Here is a 19,279-nt window from a genome sequence, read left to right as displayed (position 1 = left end):
ACTTTTTTCAAATTAACCTGACAAACTCAGGAATATTTTGGGTATCTTTTACACCAAGCCATAAACTGTTGCCATGATTTCCTTTAGGGCTCTTTCACACTGGCGCGGTGCGTCGTTGCAATTTACCGCACTGCTAACTCAGGGCAATGAAAGTCTATGGGTGCTTTCATATTACCTGCGGTGTGGCGCGCCGGAAGTACTCAATCTGACGCGCTCCCAAAACGATGTTACCGCACGTATCTGTATCGACGTGCGGCAGACTGAAAGTCATGTAAGTCTATTGCGCCTCAGGGATTTTAAAAATGTTGGCGTCAGCTGTGTGGCGACGTAGCGATGCACATGAGCGGAAGAGTATTTTTGCAATACGCTTCCGTACACTTCTGTATTCCCGAAACAGGAAATGACCGCAAGCAGGTGTCACTTCCTGTTTGGAAGGATGCCAGACAGGGAATACTGCATAGTTGTATTCCCCGCAGGCCAGTTTTTGGAGGTGCTGATGCCAATATACAGTGTGAAGCCGACCTCACAGTTCCTGTAATAGCTGTGGCAGCATCAGAATAATTTCCATTAAAGTGTACTTGAACTGACATGGGACATGACGAGATAAACATGGTTACACATAGTACTTGACCTACTAATAGCTTCTTGGAGGTCGAAGTTTTTATTGCAAGGTTTAATAAACTGGTGTTTATGCTTATGCAGACAAGGCAGTCGAAAGCAGCCACTGCTCTCCTGAAAAGTAAAAGGAAGCCAGAATACTTATTTGGCTGAGGAAACTTGGATTGTGCTGTAGAATTCAAAAGGCTATTGGGCCTTGTTTACATTGCAAATCGCCAGCGCTATCACAAGCGCTAAGCGATTTGGTTAGTTATTTTAAAAGCACTTTTCCCTGCTCTTTGAGTTTAGAAAAGCGCTTTTCTAAGCGCTTTTGTGGAGTGATGATTTTTTTACACTTCTGACGTCAGTCAGGAAGTGAACTCTTTAACCCGGAAATGAATAAATACAATGTATTTATTCATAAAAGTGCCCAGGTAATCGATATTCAAAGCGCTTTTTCAAGTGCTTTGCAATTTCCCTTTACTCTCTATTGAACACAAATGCTCACAAAATGGTATAGGAGCCGCATTTGCGATTCAATAGAAAGCAGAGCACTCAAGTATGAACACTCTCATAGGAAATCATTGCCCAAGCGTTTTTAAAGCAAATTTCAAAAATCGCCAATGCTTAAAAAAAACAACTCATAGGGCTTGATTCACGAAAGCGTGATAACTGCTATCAAGCAGTTATCACGCGATGTGCGGCTCGCAGTGCTTATCTCGATCACGTGCGCGTTTCAAGTGATCGGGCGATAACCTTCGCTTATCGCGTTAACTAACGCTGTTCGCGTGATAAGCACTGTGAGCCGCACATCGCGTGATAACTGCGGTGATAGCGGTTAACACGTTTTCATGAATGGACCTCTTAGTGTGAACAAGCCCTTATTCCTTCTGTTTTGCAGGCGCATTAAACAGATTTTTACATCACACTAACATTGCTGCTGTTTAGAATTATACCTCAGAAATTGAGCCCTTAAATTAAAAATAAAATTATGATGCTCTCTTTAGGGTCCGCCATCTCCCAGATTTATCTCCTTGGCCTTCCCCTATGGTGCCCTTACTAAACAACCCATTATTCCCCCCAGGCTGTTCTTCTCAAAGCTATGCCTGCTGGAGAATGGGTGACATAATTAGATGCCGTGACCTCATACAAAATAAAGCTTGGATCCCACTCTCACAGATACGTGACTCACGTTCATGTCCATTTTTGGACGAATGGAGTCACATGCAATTTGTCCACTTTCTCAGTTCTCTGGGAAATAGGGAGCAACTTTATAGACCACTCTCTACTTTTGAGAATTTATGTTTATCTAAGGGCACCATTAAAAAAACGCTTTCCCAGTTATATCAACTTCTGCTCTCAGATACCACCTGGTCGCTAGAACTCAAATCTAAATGGGAATCGGAACTTAACTGTGTATTTTCTGATGAGCGTTGGCAGAAGATACTCACGCTAAATCAATCTGCCTCAATGTCCTCTCGGATCAAAGAGTCCAATTATAAAATCTTGTCCAGGTGGTACCTGACTCCGAGCAGATTAAATAAAATCTTCCCTAATACTAGCTCTCAATGTTGGCAATGTGACAATGCAGTAGGCTCATTAACCCACATATTCTGGGACTGCGAAGCTATAAAACCATTTTGGCAATCGGTCCAGAAATACATTAAAATTTTAACAGACGGAGATCCGATTGAAGATCCCTCATACTACTTGCTCCATAATACCCCAAAACCCTTTAAAAAATTCAAGCGCTCTCTTTCTCGCCATTTGATCCAAGCTGCAAGAGTCCTTATTGCTCGCCACTGGAAATCACAATCTGTGCCTTCAATAAGGGAATGGATCAATGAGATAAAGTTTGTCTATCAGATGGAGTCTTTGACCCACACCTTACACGATAGGGACGAGGCCTTCTCACGTACATGGATTCACTGGGATATGTTTCTAGAATCAGAAGAATACCTACAAATTCCCCAGGATACATAAATATTTTACATTTTCCCCTTCGTAATGGGGTGATTCCACATTTTTCCTCATAAACTTGAGTTTTTTACTAGATCATGTGAGGTCTATTTGGGTTCGGCCCAGCGCGGATCTTACTATAAATCTTTCCTTCTTTATTTCACTCTAATGGGTTCTCTGGATCTGGTCTTCAGAGGACCCATTCTATTTCTCTCCTTTCCTCTGGTTTTCTTTCCTTCCCCCTCTTTCTTTCTTTCCCCTTACCCCTCTTCATATACTCCGTTTAATAGTGGTAACACTACCGTTTTACTCTTTAAGCGTTAATAGTGGGGGAAGGGATAGGCCCCTGGGCTTAGGATTTTAACTGTTGTGCACAATAGTTTGGAATGTTATATCTGACCTGTGGCTAGGAATGCCCCTCCCCACTAAGTGGTATTGTTATCTGTATTTATTTTGTTCAAGACTGTGATGAACCACTTGTTGTTTTGTTTAAAATGCTTTTTCTTCTTCAAAATACAACAAAGAATCTTTAAAAAAAAAAAAAAAAATTATGAGACTCCAAAAAAGTTCTATTTATTATTAGTACTAAATACTACACATACAATATATAATCTCATACGTTTATTTTCCATACTGGTTTGCTTTAAACTAAACAAAGTTGTTGTTTGGGTAAGCGACCTCCATGAAGGGGTTAAATAAGGCATTTACTAATGCAGCCTTGCTTTTTTCTCATTTAGTATGTAGACTATTTGGGACCATTTTCAGTGTGTACAATGACAGGAAAAATAGTAGTGCCTCTCCTTCCCCTATTTTCTGTTTTTTTACACAAACTGTCATATTCTTCTTTCTCAGGAGGAGCAGGACCTGCGGACTCTGCAGGTGAAAAATAAGAAGCTAGCTGGCATGCTGGATCAGAGACAGGCCATAGAAGATGAACTGCGAGACCGGATCGAGACACTGGAGAAACGGCAGGCCACTGATGATGCATCTCTTCTTATTGTCAATCGATACTGGAGTCAGGTATGTGTGTGTAGAGAGCCAGTAGTCCTTCCTTACAACTGATTGTGCAGCAACAACTCTAGCTAGGCAGCAGGGTGGTGGCATGGATAGCGCTCTCGCCCTGCAGTGCTGGGTCCGATACCAGACAGCGCAGAGTTTGCATGTTTTCCCTTAGCTGCGTGGATTTCTTCCCACATCCCAAAAACATACAGATTAGCTTCCCACTTAAAATTGCTGACAATAAAGTGACACTTCTGTCTGCACTCAAACCTCATCCAAGAGGGTCTCCAAAAAAATGTCATATGTTTCTGATTAAAAGTATTTAAGAATTTTTGGTTTTAGTGGTCAACACATTATGTAAACAGTTGTGATTAAAAATGTTATACATCCCTTGTATGATTTTCCTGGCAAAAGGGCAGTACATACTGTAATTCCTTTGATATGACTCATCACTTTATTGAACCATTTATCTGATTGCCTTGTACTTAGGTGGTGTGCATAAAGTTATGCTAATCTACAGCAACCAAGAAGAGAATATGTGGCGAATGGAGTGGAGCCCCCTGAAAGTGAGAGGGATATTGAGGCTGCCATATTTATTTCCTTTCAAATGATGCACATTGCCCGGCTGTCCTGCTGATCCTCTGCCTTTAATAATTTTAGCCATAGACCCTGAACAAGTATGCAGATCAGGTGTCTCTGACTGGATTAGCCAGGTGCTTGTTTCAGGTTTGTGATTCAGACACTGCTGCAGCCAAAGATTTCAGTAGGATTGCCAGGCATCTGGTATTGTTTTAAAAGGAAACATCCATATCCCTCTCAGTTCAGGTGTACTTTAATACCTGTGTAAAGGAGAATATTTCTCTGTTACAAATTTCATATGTAGCGTAAAATGACTCATTTAGTCCAGAGATTGTGCATGTCCTTTCAGTATTAATTTTTATGATTTTTAAAAAAATTTCTTTTCAGTTTGATGAGAACATTCGGATCCTCCTGGGACGGTATGATCTGGACCAGGATCTTGGAGAATTCCTGACTGAACGCAAATCTCTCATTATTCCAGAACCTGAACCAGACTCTGACAGTAACTCAGAACGCAAGGACAGTGAGAGAGGTAATGGCCAGGACTCATGAACAAGTGACCACTGGCTTGGAGCACTACAGATGTAGTGCCCGGAGGAAACCAACTCAGACAACCTCCGTGCAGATAGGGCCCTAGCTGGGATTTGAACCGGTGTTGCGAGACGAGAGTGCTAAACGCTTTGCCACTGTGCTGCTCACAGATGTTTGCTTTTTTTTTTTTTTTTTTTTATTGGATGGCATTATAAAACAGTATTGCTCTATAACTGAAGTAATTTAGCATATATCATTTTTGAAGGATAAGAATCACATTTTTAAACAATATTTCAGGTTCATTTATACTGACATTTCCATTGGTTTATGACGTGAAATTTTGATTTTGGTTTTTCTGATTGATTAGATATTGTAGAAGGAAGTATGTATATTTAATGTGTTATAGCCAGTAATAGCGGTGCTTTTTCCGAGGCTTTTGCTTGTGGACAAGCCTTGGAGAAAGCACCTACGTGCGAAGCGGCTGTTGGGCTGTACGGTTCACACCCTCTGCCATCCATCCCACTTAATGGTAGGATCCTCCTTGTCACAATATGTATTGCACATAGTTTGTTTGTGAGCTTTTGATCCTACATAGTATAAACGACAATTTAAAGAGACTCTGAAGCCAGTTAAAAAAACGGGTTTTTACCTTTTGTTTATCTTAAGCATGTTGGCCCCTGCTAAAACTCTGCTATCCCGCGGCAGATCGAGGGTTTTTTTAGCCCCCCAAATCCTAAGGCAAAAATCTATGACTTTCCTGGTCGTGGATTTTGCTGCCCGGGGAGGCAAAGCCTTTGTGCTATAGCTCTGCCTCCATTCGGGTCAATCTGCCTGTGGATCTCTGCCTCTCCCCTCCCCTCTCAGTGAAAGAAGACTGAGAGGGGCCGGGAAAGGCGGGGATTGACGCGAGTAGAGGCAGAGCTACAGCCCAAAGCTCTGCCTCTATCAGGAAGCGCTCCCTGATTTTTGCCCAGCGGATTTGGGGGTTTTAAAACCCTCGTTCTGCTACAGGTATTCAGCGTTTTAGCAGGGACTAACATGCTTAAGCTAAATAAAAGCGTTTTAAAACGGTTTGTCTCTCTTTAAGCGCTGCAGTGCAGTGCTCTCTTGATTGCCAACAAAGATTGTTCTTTCATCCTAAGCATGCTGCATATATTTTGGGTGAGACCCCGCGGTCACAACGTGAACTGTATGAATACATGCAGCACGTAGTGCCGACCTTCTGCTTTCTTCAGCTATTGTTGACCCCTGTTGAAGTGTGTTAAGGTTCACAGTGAAGACAGACTGTTGGACTAGGTTACCATTAACTCAGCAGCATGTCTTGGCTAAAGCATATCTGTATTCCTATTTCTCTCTTTAATCACTGTCACCTTCTCTTTGTAGGTGAAGGCCTTCCGGACCAGCCACTCTCCTTTTTGGCTACTTTGGCCAGCAGCAGCAGTGAGGAGATAGAGACGCAGCTGCAGGAGCGTGTGGAGTCCTCTCGCCGTGCTGTCACACGGATAGTAGCAGTGTACGATCGTCTACACGTCCGACTAGACCAGCTCTCCACCAAGCTGTACAGTACAGGTAATGAAAACCCTGGGTAAAGCCTCTCATAGAACAGATGCTGCATGGATAGTAGATGCCAGGTGATATTAGTCTGTTTTAGAATGGATGTTAAATGGCAAACACTGGTTTAGAACAGCCTGTTTTTAAACGATGGAAAAGTAGGACGCTATTTGCATGCAGTGTTGTTATCTGCAGGATTGTTGCTGGCTCTGCTTAAAGGAGTTATCAGGCAAAAAAAAAAAAAGTTTCACTTACCTGAGGCTTCTACCAGCCCCATGCAGCCATCCTGTGCCCTCGTAGCCATTCACTGCAGCTCTTGTCCCCCTTAGTCAGCTGTTTAGTATTTGCCGACCTCAGGGTCAGCGGGCCGAATTGCGTCCATTTGTACGCATTCCCGTGGGTGCAGGAACATTAACACATGCATTTTTACGCGTCAGTGGTGCAACGCGTACAAATTTACGTGTTGAACCACTAATGCGTAAAAATGTATGTGTTAATGTTCCTGTACCAGCGGGAAAGCGTAAAATTGGACGAAGAGTTTGGATTGCTTGTGTTGTCCATAAATACTGAGTTTGATTTCCTGTATTTGGCAGTATGAGGTGTTTCAGGAGTGGACAAGTAACTTGTGGCCAGTACATTGATTTACTTCTGAGAGATCCTATCAGAGGACTGCATTGCGTGTGTGCGTGCGAAATCAAAAGCTTGGAGGAAAGGGACTGTGTTAAATTTATTTTTATTAGATTCTTCTTTTATTCTACAAAACAAAAGTTTGCCTTCTAAAAACCTTAATACCTTCTGTTTTAAGAAGGCAAATGTTTTTTTTTTTTGCCTAACATTTTAGTAAGAGGGCTTTTAGGCCCTTTGTAGCCCCTTACACACTCCTAGGAGTTCTGGCTCACCATGAGCTTGCTGAGTAGTCTGTAACTCTGGGTTTTTCAAGTCCTACCACATAGAGCCACATTAATCCATGCCATGCACTGATGAGGACCAACCAATCCAAAACAGTCTGTATGCATGTTGGATTAGTGTGGCTCTGTAATATAACAAACTGACACATCATTGCATTCCAGCGATTCTAGAGATGTGGCTAGTTTACAGGGACAACAAAGGATAATTTGCATATTCAGCAATGATGCATTGTGGGAGACATCATATGCTTACTCCAACCTGAATTATTGCAAAATACCTTCTGTTTTAAGAAGGCAAACTTTTTTGTTTTGCTTAACATTTTAGTAAGAGGGCTTTTCGGTCCTTTGTAGCCCCTTACACACTCCTGGAAGTTCTGGCTCACCATGAGATTGCTGGGTCGTCTGTAACTCGTTTCTTATACAGCATAAAAAGGGAAACCTTTTTTTCTCTCTCCCGTCTTAAAAGCAGCATACCGTGTAATCTCCTCATAGTCTCAGGCATGCACGCATCAGTTTGGCAGATGCTATCTAACCTGCTAGCAAGTGTTTGAGTTGTGAGGAAAAAAAATGGAACCACTTTTGGATTTAAAGAGGATCCGAGATGAAAAACTAACTATAACAAGTAACTTGTCTATATATCTTATCTAAAGTTTAGATGGTTTACACAGCAAATCTAGCTGCATACAGTTTTAATAGAATATTATTATGTATTCCTGTGATACAATGACAGCGGCCATGTTGTTTGTAAACATTACACAGAGGCAGGCTTATCTGTATCTTGAGCCATCAGCCTAATCCCCTCTCCTCCTCCCTCCTCCCTTCTGCCTCTGAAATCAATGGCTAGAAACACCTCCCCTCCTCCTGCCCAGACTGAGCTCCCATGAGCCCTTGCTACTGCCTTGGCTCTCTGAAAACCTGTGGGCGTGGCTTTTTTAGTTTATAGGGAATTAGAGTGTTAAAACAAAAACAAAAAAGTATTTGGCTTGAGGAATGCCCTATAAACAATAGGAAAGGAACACAGTTATGCAATGTGTAAAAGTTCACCTCGGATCCACTTTAAGTGTGGATTGTTTGCACGTGTAGGCAGAGTATTGCTTTTCAGGAGGACTTGTTGCTTTGGACAAATTTATACATTTGAGAGTTGTGTATTTTGTGTGTGCAGCGTAACAATACCTTTTGTGTTTTTCTTTAAGCTAAATCCCATGTTTTTCTATGAATTTCAGATCCATCTCAGGTAGAAGAAGCCGTGAAGGAGCTGAACTCTCTGTTGTCTAATGAGAATGTTCGTTTGCAGGAAGTGTGCAACCGCTTGAAGGAGAAACACCAAAGCATGACTCAAGAGGTATTTGGGCTGTGTGTGTATTACATGTTGTGTGTCTGGTGAAAAGGTTGTAGGTTTCCTATAGAGCAGGGGTTCCGATGCATGTCTGACTTTTTCAGAGACATAATAGGATGATTTGCATATTTAGTCAGTGTTCCTTCCCTACTCCAGGGGGCATATCCAATTTAATTTTATCCTGAGTTTTCTCCTAGGAGATCATTTTTCATCTCCTTATTAAAATAACTTTTCAGCACCTTTCAATAAAAAAAAAGTTTTAAAAGTAGGTGGAAAGGTGCTATCAAAATTTATTTTAAGTATTTTCTTACTTGCTGGTGGTTTAAAGGGCATTTTATTGAAGATATCACCTAGGAGAAAACTCAAGAGAAAAAGCTAATTGCATCTGGGCCCATGTGGCAGACAGATAAAATTCCTGGATCAGCTCTTGTGGGAATCGCCTAGTAATTATAGCCACGAATGTCCTGCAATGCAAGGAAAGCAAACTCTTCTAAATGCAGATATAAAGTTTATCAAAACTTCTTCCTGTGGTAAAGCATTCCACGTTAACAATTCTTAAGGTAGCCATACACTGGTCGATGTGCCATTAGATCGACCAGCTGACAGATCCCTATCTGATCGAATCTGATCAGAGAGGGATCGTATGGCTGCCTTTACTGCAAACAGATTGTGAATCGATTTCAGCCTGAAACCGATTCACCATCTGCTGAGCTGCTCCTGCCGCCTGTCCCCCCCCCCCCCCCCGTATACATTACCTGATGCTGGCTCCGGGTCCTCTTCTCCGCATTGCACGGCTCTGTTCCGGATCCATTACGGCGCTTCCTGTGTTACTCCGTGACCAGGAAGTTCAAATAGAGCGCCCTCTATTAGAACTTCCTGGTCACTGCAGTGACACAGGAAGCGCCGGGATGGATGGAGCCGGAACAGAACCGTGCAGCACGGAGAAGACGCCCGGGAGCCAGCCTCAGGTAATGTATACCTGATCGGATCGGCCGCCGCTAGCGACGCGCACTTTACCGGCGGGCGATCGAGGGTAATTTCCCGAACGGCGCGATCGACGGACCGATCCGATTCCGGGAGGGAATCGGATCGGCGGCTGCGTTTACCGCGAACGATTGGCAGCAGATTCGATCCCAGGATCGAATCTGCTGTCGAAACGGCCGGGAATCGAGTCAGTGTATAGCTACCTTTACTGTAAAGAACCCCTTTCTAAATAAATGGCAAAACCTTTTCACCTCCATACGCAGATTATGCCGCCTTAATTTTGTACAAGCCTAGGGACAAAAGCTGATCTGCCAAGCTTTTGTATTGTCTCTGATGTAATCTGATGTTAATCAGGTTTCTTGGCAAGTGAGACCCTCCATCCCACTGATTCATTTAGTTGCCCATCTTTGTACCTGTTGTACGTTAAGGTCCTTCCTATAGTGTTCTGCCCAAAACTGTATCCTATACTCTAGATGTGGCCCTCAGTTGTTTGCAACCTATTCTACTCTGCTGAGTTTTGAAAAACACAAATGCAGTAGAAATGTAGGAAAATTAGATTTGCAGTGCAAACGACTCCTCGGGCTTTACCTTGCTTGTGCCGCTGTGGTGAGTAACTGTCCACTAGCTGAGGGGTGAAAGCAGGCTTGCAAAGAGGGCAAGCACTTACAGTATCTTACTACGTACTGTATCTCTGCTTTCCCTAAGGAAAAACCATCCTTATTGGTCAACGCTTTACACTTCCAGTATTTTGGAGCCATTCAGGTGGTGTTACTTTTCAAACGTTGGTTTCCTTGTAAGAGGAAGGTTGGTCTTGTGATGTTTCCTTCAGACCCTGATATTGGACAGGTGGTGGCACGCTGGTGAAAGCGACAATTTTAACCTTTTTATTAGTGGTCCAGTTTTCTGAAGCTGGTTTTAGTACACATCTCATTTCAGCTGTCATTTCATGTCAGCTGAATTAACCTGTACAGACTCCAGATAATAGTCAAGTGTGATCTAGCTGTTCTAGTCAGTCATGCCCTTTTGGGATATTTAGGCTCATATGTGTGCTACGTGGAAGGTACTGTAGTATGGAGCGCAACAGGAGACTTCCTACTGCAGGAGAATACAGTTGCAACTGAAACAGACATCAGATTATCACTTGAAATAATGAGAATGTGCGCATAGTTGACGCATTGGGCTCCTGTGTACAGTATGTGTCTCAGGTATCTATGTAGCTGTGCTTTGATGACCTAGCAGTCAATAAATTTGGGGTGTCTCTACCTTAAAGCCTCATCACTCTTTCTCCTTTCAGTTCTCCCAGCTGCAGTCTCGCCTAGAGAATGCGGAGTCCCGTGTCTCACACCTAGACAGTCTCATTGAAGATCTCCAGTGGGACATTGACAAAGTCCGCAAAAGAGAGCAGCGCCTGAACAGACACTTGTCTGAAGTCCTGGAGAGGGTAAGACGCTGGGGTTGTTTCTGGTGAACAGTATGGAATATCCTCTGCTTTTCTGACTAACAGGTGCCCAAATATCCTTTTCTAATTAACTAAAAGTTTTAAAATGTCAAGAAGCGTTGGTCCACATGGTGAAACACAGACAATCCATGTGCCAGAGTCTCTTTCTATGTATGGCAGAGTAGGACTTCTCAGTGATTCATTATCTGAAGGTCTTTCTTTCTGTTACAGGTCAATTCCAAAGGCTACAAGGTGTATGGTGCAGGCAGCAGCTTGTACGGAGGAACAATAACCATCAACTCAAAAAAGGTAAAGCATCACAACTACTATTGCAAAATGGCTACAGAGTAATACATAAAAAGGATAGATATCATATAGGCATATTGAGATTTGTATTGCGTGTAAAAGCATTCTGATTACTGGCCCAGCGATTACATACCATGATTCTAATAAAGATGCTTAGATCCTGTTTTCTAAGCACAGATTATGATTACTCATTTTTATTTGTAAAGCACCGTTATTGTCTTTGATGATGAACAGCAAACAGTAGAGAGAAGGGTAGATAGCAAAAATACATACTTAGTTCATGTATAGTTTCTTATACAAATAATAGGAAATGGAGTGACCCCACGCATGCCAACATACAAACTGGTATTTCCAAGGAAAGCTGGGCCCATAAGCGGAGGTTCTGCTGCATGAATATAACTGGCTTACCTGGTTCTTGACGTTTGGGAGAATGAGGGAGGTGGGAATCCTCACTTTTTTCTCCTTGCAAAGCTCCCTTAGTATTAAAGACAAGGGGCTCATCCACACCTTCAGTGCTCAAGTGGGGTTAATAGTATGGGGGAAGGGGGGTCCTATGTGGAATCCTCTTTCAGGGTAATGAGTATAGGTACATTAGCACCCATTACTTAGTGTCACCCAAAAAAAAACAATTTATATGTGAAAAAAACATAAGCACCAATTAAAAATCCTTTAACCACTCTGTGACCGGGACGGTTCTGGCCTCTTAAGAACCAGAGTCACCCTTTCCCTGTTTAAACATTTGATCAATGTGATTGGCTCACAGTAATCACAAGGTCATTGACGTGCGCTGCGCGGCAGAGGGGAGGAAGCTGTTAGAGGTGACAGAGGCCGCGCATGCGCTGTAAGGACCCGCAGACATCACTGTCCGCGTCACAGTCTGACTTTCTTTAGGAGTTGTCCTCTTAATGCAATGGAGAGCGGGCATGTCAGGATGGCTAGAGATTACCAGAGGGGCGTTCTATACTGATCCCTAAATAGACGTGCGCCAGCAGACAGCTCATATGACCTGGATTATGTTTCTCTTTTCAGAATGTTTTTGTTTTTTTTATTGAATCGCCGTTCACTGTCTTTGGGAATCATTAAAGGAAATCTAATGTGAAAATAAACTGATGAGATATATAATTGTATCTCCTACTCCCAAAAATTACTTTTTCCCCCTTTTTTAGACTTTTGCAGTTTTAATTTCCTTTTATAAGTGAAAAAAAAAAGTTTGTTTAGTACTGTACTGTGTGGGCTAGTATTGTTTAAGAAGCCGTTCCCCATAGTTGTGTGAACAGTCCTCCTTTGCAAACTCACATGCTTGGATTGGGTGATAATAAAGTGTTTGGGAGAGAACATTTTTTTTTTCGCCTGAAGATTATAACCCCCCCCCCAAAAAGAAATAATCATAAAACTCCTAAAGGGAACCCGATACGAGAATCGCTCATCCCTGGGAGCGTTCTGTGCCTGTGCAGTAGTACTGCGCAGATTGCTCCCAGGGAAGGGAGTTTGATGAGGGAATGCGCCTGGCCGTGCATGCGCGATAAAGCGCGATTTGGCCAGGCTTTTGGGCTAAATAGCCAGCTAACGGAGCCACCCAGGGAGACAGCAAGGGACAAGCGGCCCTAAGGGGGCTTAAAGGACAACCAAGGTGACATGTGACATGAGATAGACGTGTATGTAAATTGCCAAGCACACAAATAACAAGGCTGTGTTCCTTTTTTTCTTTCTCTGCCTAAAAGAGTTAAACATCAGGTATGCAAATGACCGTTTCTGTCTTGGTCGGGAACGGGTCAAACTATAGCATAACCCTCAGTAATTACAGCCATAAAACACTTTTATGTCAGTAAATTGCTTCTGAGAACATAAGCGGTAAAAAGGGTCAATAATTCATTGATTTGAGCGCTGGCATACTTCAGTGAATGTGTCATTGAGCAGAGTCAATGAAACTGTAAAAACTTAAAAACAAGATTTAAATAAAACTGTGGGATATCTAAAAAACTTATTTTTAGGAGGGGGATAATAGATACAATTGTTTTTCTCATGAATTTATTTTCATCTTGGATGTCCTTTAAGGAAGCCCCAGGTAAGTAGGGTACCTTAGACGCTTCTTGTCTCTGGTATATTTAAAGATCTGAAACAAACTGTCAGGGCTTTCCTAAGCATTGTGATTTGAAAAGCTCTTGCTAATGCAATGCTATGGGGGATTTTTAAAAATCACATCCCTCAAGTGGGATCACACCCATAGCCTTACATTAGTAAGAGCTTTTCAAATCACAGGCACTTAGAAAAGTGCTCCTAGTGTGTCCTGGCCTAAAGTGTGTTTTTCTGGGCACATGTGATATAGTGGCAGCCTTTACACCTGTCTCTATACAGCTTATCATAATAAAAGTGGAAATGTAAGGCAGCCTTTACACTTTTTTTTACAGTTGCGATTCTGCATTTTGTGGGGGGGGGGGGGGGGGGGTTAGGTTCTGAATCTTTTGTTTGTACACATTTTTATGCGGGTTCTCGCCTTGCGATTTGTATGTTTTATGCGCATGCCAATTACATTAATTTACAAGAAATTGTATTTAATACATTTCATTGTTGCATTCATAATTTTGCATTTGGAATGCGAAAATTTGCAGTTCCCATTGACTTGCACTGTATGCGAATCACATGACCGGTGCAGGAAAAAAAGCTAGAAAATTTGTACTTCTGTAATTTTCCTTTCCTGATACAACTCCATGTCGGCATACTTCCTGGATCAGCTCCGCCCCCTTGACCCCTATAGCACCCTAATTAAACTATAAATAGAGCCACAGCTTCCTCCCCCCTCCATTCTCGTCAATAGTACTCAGACACAACAAAAATTAAGGGTGGGTCGTATGCTGACATGGAGTTGTATCAGGAAAGGAAAATTACAGAGGTAAGTACAAATTTTCTAGCTTTCCTGATACCTCCATGTCGTCATACTTCCTGGGATTTAACTAGTAAAAACACCAGAAGGGAGGGGTTAGATGCAAAATATAACATTTATTTATCCACAGCAGAGCGAACTTTTCTTCCAAAACCTACAGTAGTCAATAATGCAGGATTAACATTATAATGTTTTATAAAGGTATTTGGAGTAGCCCAATTAGCTGCTTTACAGATAGTCATGAGGGAAACCCCAGCAGAGGCTGCCCAGGATGCAAACAGACTTCTAGTAGAGTGAGCAGAAGTTGTGGGTAAAGTTTCTCCACCTCTAGCTCTGTATGCGGCCTTAATTAGTCTAACTATCTATGCCGCTATAGTCCTCTTTGATACCTCCTTTCCTTTTCTTGGTCCAGACGGACATATTAGCAAATGGTCTGAGTCACGGAAGGTCAAGGTAATTTCAAAGGGTAAGGTGCTCAAAGAACTTATGGTAATGAAATGTATGAAACCTAAAAGAAAGAGATAAGAGAAAGTTATAAATATCTGCTGTGACCTGTAATACAAGGAATCCTATAGTGTCTGAGGACAAAAGAAAATGGAGGGGGGAGGAAGCTGTGGCTCTATTTATAGTTTAATTAGGGTGCTATAGGGGTCAAGGGGGCAGAGCTGACCCAGGAAGTATGATAACATGGAGGTATCAGGAAAGCATACACGTAGGCTGTTTTTGTTTTTGTTTTTCTGTAGAAACATTGCATGCAAAAATTTGCACAACACAATGCCATTGACTTGCATTAGATGTAGAGCAAATGCAATGCAAATCGCACACAAATTCTGTTGTGTTAAAAAGGGCCTTATTGTTTTGTTCAGCTTGCACTAAACATAGTAGATTTCTCAGTGGTAGGGAACAGGTCCTCTTCGATGAGAAGAACATTTTCTTCATTCTCTGTTGCTCGGTTTGCTTGCAGTTTGAAGAGATGACTACTGAAGTGGACATGAATAAAGAACTGGCTGTAAACCGTCTGCAGGAACTGGAGAAGCTCAAGCAGGACCTGCAGGAAGTGACTGATGAGAACCAGGAACTGCAGGTTTTACTATTATTTACCAATCTCCCATATTTACCAAAATGAGTACATGCATCCCAAAGTAGTGGTCATGTGACTTGGGTCCACGTTGCCAAAAAGCATCTGCTTACAGGGCACTGCTGGAGTGCACAGGGAGACCGCAGAAAGCACCCCTTCCTTTCTCCAGCTCTCTACTGACTTCTCATGTGTTATAAGAATCATCATCATTCCTGAGTTGGTCATGGGGGTTAAAAGCAAGCTTAATTTAGAATCCTTTGCAATGCGACAATCTAAACACTAGTAAAAGGGATAATGGTACAGTGCCTTCCTGTGATCTTGTTATAAGGTATACAGAAACGCACAAACACTGGGGCGGTGTGGTACATTTACTGCAACCCACCACAGCCTAATGAAAGTTTATGGGTTAGTTCATACTCCCCACGTCGCGGTACGCTGTTTCGGAAGTGCCCTATCTAACGCGAGCGCATTCCTATGTTGCCGTGCGGGAACCTGCGGCAATCTGCATTGGGCTGGAAGTCATGTAAGTCTATGGTGACGCAGGTTGTTTTTTTTAATGTTGGCAGTGGCATTGCAGGAGTGCATGTGTGGAAGGCTGTGTTTACAATAGACTTCCACGCACTTCCGTATTTCCGAAATGGCAGGTGAGTGTCACTTCCTGTGGGGATGTCGGCCAGAAGGTCTGTTTTTGGCTGCTGCCAATCTCTAGTCTGAAACTGGCCTGAAGGTTTTTCTAGAGGAACTAAGGGAACCCAAAAGCCTTTCTACTGAAAACAGTAGATACCTGGTATAAGGTGGCCACACACGATACGATAAAATGATCCAATTTCATGGCAATTCGATAAATATGATCGGATCTCCCGAAAAAAATCAAACTTTTTTTCATTCAAATGAAAATTCTGATTAATGTATACACCCTAGCAATTTTCTCATTTTCCAATCATTTTTATCATAATTAGGGAAAAATTGAACATAGGTGTGTGGTACATTGGTCATATTTTTGAAATGTTACAATCAGTCAGAAAAATTGATAGCAGTTCTTGAATTGAACAGATATTTAAAAAATTGTATGGTGTGTGGCCACCTTTTAACCTCGCTTTTATGAGAGATTTTAAAGAAAACCTGAACTGTGAGGCGTATGGAAGGAGTCACTGCAGATTTGAAAATGCTGAGCTGTTGTGCAAATCCACTTCTTCAGCTACTTTAACTAAAAAATATTACCTAGTCAGTAGGGGAATAGGTTTTTTTTTTTTTTTTTTTTAAAGAGAGAGATTCGATCCCTGCACTTTTTTTTTTTTTTTTTTTAATAGGAGAATGCGGTTAAAGGCTGAGCCCTTCTTGTTCTAGTGTTTTAGGAGCTATGACGGTCCTATCGGATGATAGGTACTCACAGGCATCACTGGGTTCCTGTGTTTTGTAGATATCGTTAGTTTCCTCCGGCTTTGTAGAGGGGTGGCTATGGTAAAGTAGTAATTTTAACAAATCTTAGCACTACACCGTATTATCAGCACAACACAAAAACTTCTGGTAAGTAATGTATGACTTAACCTTTCTATTCCCTTTTCTCCTTGTCACCCCAACCAGGAGGAGCTGGCAAGAGCAGTGGAGGACAATGTTCGCGTGTCTCCAGAATACCGCTGCATGCAGTCACAGTTCTCTGTCCTTTACAATGAGTCACTGCAGTTGAAAACGCAGCTGGATGAGGCTCGCTCCCTACTGCACGGGACACGCGGCAATCACCAGCGTCAGCTAGAGCTCATAGAGGTGAGATGTTCCCCCATAAGCCTATCAAGTCATGCCACTGTCATGTGTGGGCCTCTCTGGATCTCTGCTGTGGACTGTATGAAAAAAATTCTAGCAACAAGAATAGATGTAGTGGACCTTGTCAGTGACATCAACATCAGAGTACACCTGTACACATTTTCAGTTGAAACATGGATATACAGTCTTTTTGACCAGGGAAAATATAAAGTGTCCTTTGTATCTCCAGCGTGGCAGTGAAAGTGTTTGTAAAATATGGGGGGAAGGGGGACTGCCATGGTCACATTTACTCTGGAGGAGTCTCGGGGATGCTCAAAGACTGTCACAGGTCCAGGTAGCTGCAGGTAGACTAGCATTATGGATGCTATACCCAGTCCAGAATGGACTACATGCTTATTCTACTACAAGGTCACCTGTTCTAAAAGGGGAGAGACAAAAAAAGGAAAAAATAGCAAACTATGAAATACATTCGTGTCTATAAGCCATTAAGGTGAGGCTGGAGCTGATGTTGTTAGACTATGGCTTCAGGGGAGGAGATTCTTTCTCAGTAAACAAACTCCTATAGCCAGAGCATATGCCCAAGCTACTGCTGAGTTGACCAAAGCGCAACAGAGAAATACTGTTTTACTTCTCCTAATGTGATTCAGATGGCAAATAATGGAAAGTATAGGCAGCGTTTCCTCACCTGCGGGGAAGTGCTGACGATACATTGCATATTTGGGCCACATTTGGCCTTAGTGCGAATAGGCTCCAAGAGTTCTAAACCAAAATAATATAGACTATCTTTACACTGCAGTCAGAAGCTGTTGTCTGCCAGCCAGGAGTTTTATGGCTGTAATCAGTGAGGAGTACACTATGGTCCGAAGTAGGTCCTGACTGGAGAGAAACTGTCACTTACATGCGTGAAGGTTAACTCTTTCAGACAGAAGACGAAGAAAAGGAAAACAGCCTAGGTATTTGAATGAATGCTTGGCACTGTACATATACATGTCTATCTCATCAGGTCACATGTCACTGCGGGTACACTTTAAGACTTAAAGAAGTGGGAATTTTTGTTATTAAGTGGAGTAATCCTTTAGGGCCCTTTTCCACCAGGTTTGCGCTGGCTGAATCGCAAAGTCGCAAACCGCTAGCGATTTTACAATCGCTACGGTTTGCTTTTTAACATAGGAATCGCGGTAGGTCATTTCCACTACCGCGATTCGGTTTTTACGCGAACGCGCGGCGGAGCGATATTTGCCGCGATTTTGCTATGCAGTGCATAGCATAGCAAAATCGCGGCCGCAAAACGTCGGGGAATCGCCGGTTTTGCGATTCAGCAATCGCTAGCGTTCAGCGTGAACGCTAGCGACTGCAGGTGGAAAAGGGCCCTTAAACATTTCTCCTGTCATTCTGAGCTAAATATCTATTGTTTCTCCCTTGGTTCACAGCGGGATGAGGTGGCTCTCCAAAAGAAGGTTCGTACTGAGGTGATCCAGCTGGAGGACACACTTGCACAAGTACGGAAGGAGTATGAGATGCTGAGGATAGAGTTTGAGCAGACGCTGGCTGCCAATGAACAAGCAGGTTTGTCAGAGACAATTTTTGTTGATTATGAGTGGAATGAATGCTCCAGGTGGTTCTGCTAAGTAGGGCTGCACGGTTTTGCGGTTTAAAACCGAAACCGCGATTCACATGCAGACAATCTTGAGATCGTCAGTAGCTTCGGTTTTTTGTGCTACTAGCGCTGCCGCCCCGCTCTGCTACCTCCCGCCGGCCGCTGCTAATCCCTGGCTTCTATGCCGCCTCACTCTGCACTGCATCTCCCAGAGACAGCGTATCTGCTGACCTCACAGCCCCTGCGACGGAGGGAGGAGCGCTGTGCACAAAGTTATGCCGGGAGACTCAGGAGAGTGTGGCTGCACAAGCAGAGCTGTTTCTGCTGCATCCACTGCTTTCTCCCTCCCTGAAAAGGATAACAGCGAACAGCTATATGGAGAGAACAGGCAGCTCCAGCCGAGAGAGTGTGGGATGCTCCCCCACCTCCTTCCTCCAGGAAACTTCAAAGGCTGCCCCGTGAAGTAACTTTTTTTTTCAGCGGTGTGATTGCACGGAGGTGGGGGTGGGGAGATGAGTGTACAGTGTGTGCCAGTGTGTGTGTGTGTGTCTGTGCGTGTGTCTGTGTGTCAGAGCGTGTGTGTGTGTGTGTGTGTGTGTCAGAGCGTGTCTGTGTGTGTGTCAGAGCGTGTGTGTGTGTCAGAGTGTGTGTCTGTGTGTGTGTTTGTGTGTCAGAGCGTGTGTTTGTGTGTGTGTTTGTGTGTCAGAGCGTGTGTTTGTGTGTCAGAGCGTGTGTCTGTGTGTGTGTGTGTCAGAGCGTGTGTGTGTGTGTGTG

At 43.0% G+C, this 19,279-nt stretch overlaps 1 protein-coding gene across 4 annotated transcripts in view; it reads left to right on the top strand.

Annotated features, from left to right (window-relative positions):
* The window catches only part of RNF20 (ring finger protein 20), a 69,564-nt gene that overhangs the window by 21,744 nt on the left and 28,541 nt on the right, over positions 1-19,279 (top strand). For all 4 annotated transcript variants that reach the window (XM_068255607.1, XM_068255608.1, XM_068255609.1 and 1 more), the window contains exons 3-11: positions 3,409-3,576; positions 4,522-4,666; positions 6,049-6,234; positions 8,348-8,466; positions 10,739-10,885; positions 11,114-11,191; positions 15,034-15,153; positions 16,732-16,911; positions 18,339-18,474. In XM_068255607.1, the coding sequence (XP_068111708.1) occupies positions 3,409-3,576; positions 4,522-4,666; positions 6,049-6,234; positions 8,348-8,466; positions 10,739-10,885; positions 11,114-11,191; positions 15,034-15,153; positions 16,732-16,911; positions 18,339-18,474 (1,279 nt within the window). The remainder of the gene's footprint in view (positions 1-3,408; positions 3,577-4,521; positions 4,667-6,048; positions 6,235-8,347; positions 8,467-10,738; positions 10,886-11,113; positions 11,192-15,033; positions 15,154-16,731; positions 16,912-18,338; positions 18,475-19,279) is intronic.

Source organism: Hyperolius riggenbachi, chromosome 10 (genome assembly GCF_040937935.1).
Source record: "Hyperolius riggenbachi isolate aHypRig1 chromosome 10, aHypRig1.pri, whole genome shotgun sequence".
NCBI lineage: Eukaryota > Metazoa > Chordata > Amphibia > Anura > Hyperoliidae > Hyperolius > Hyperolius riggenbachi.
Note: the sequence above shows the minus strand (reverse complement) of the source record. Positions and strands in the feature narration are given on the sequence as shown.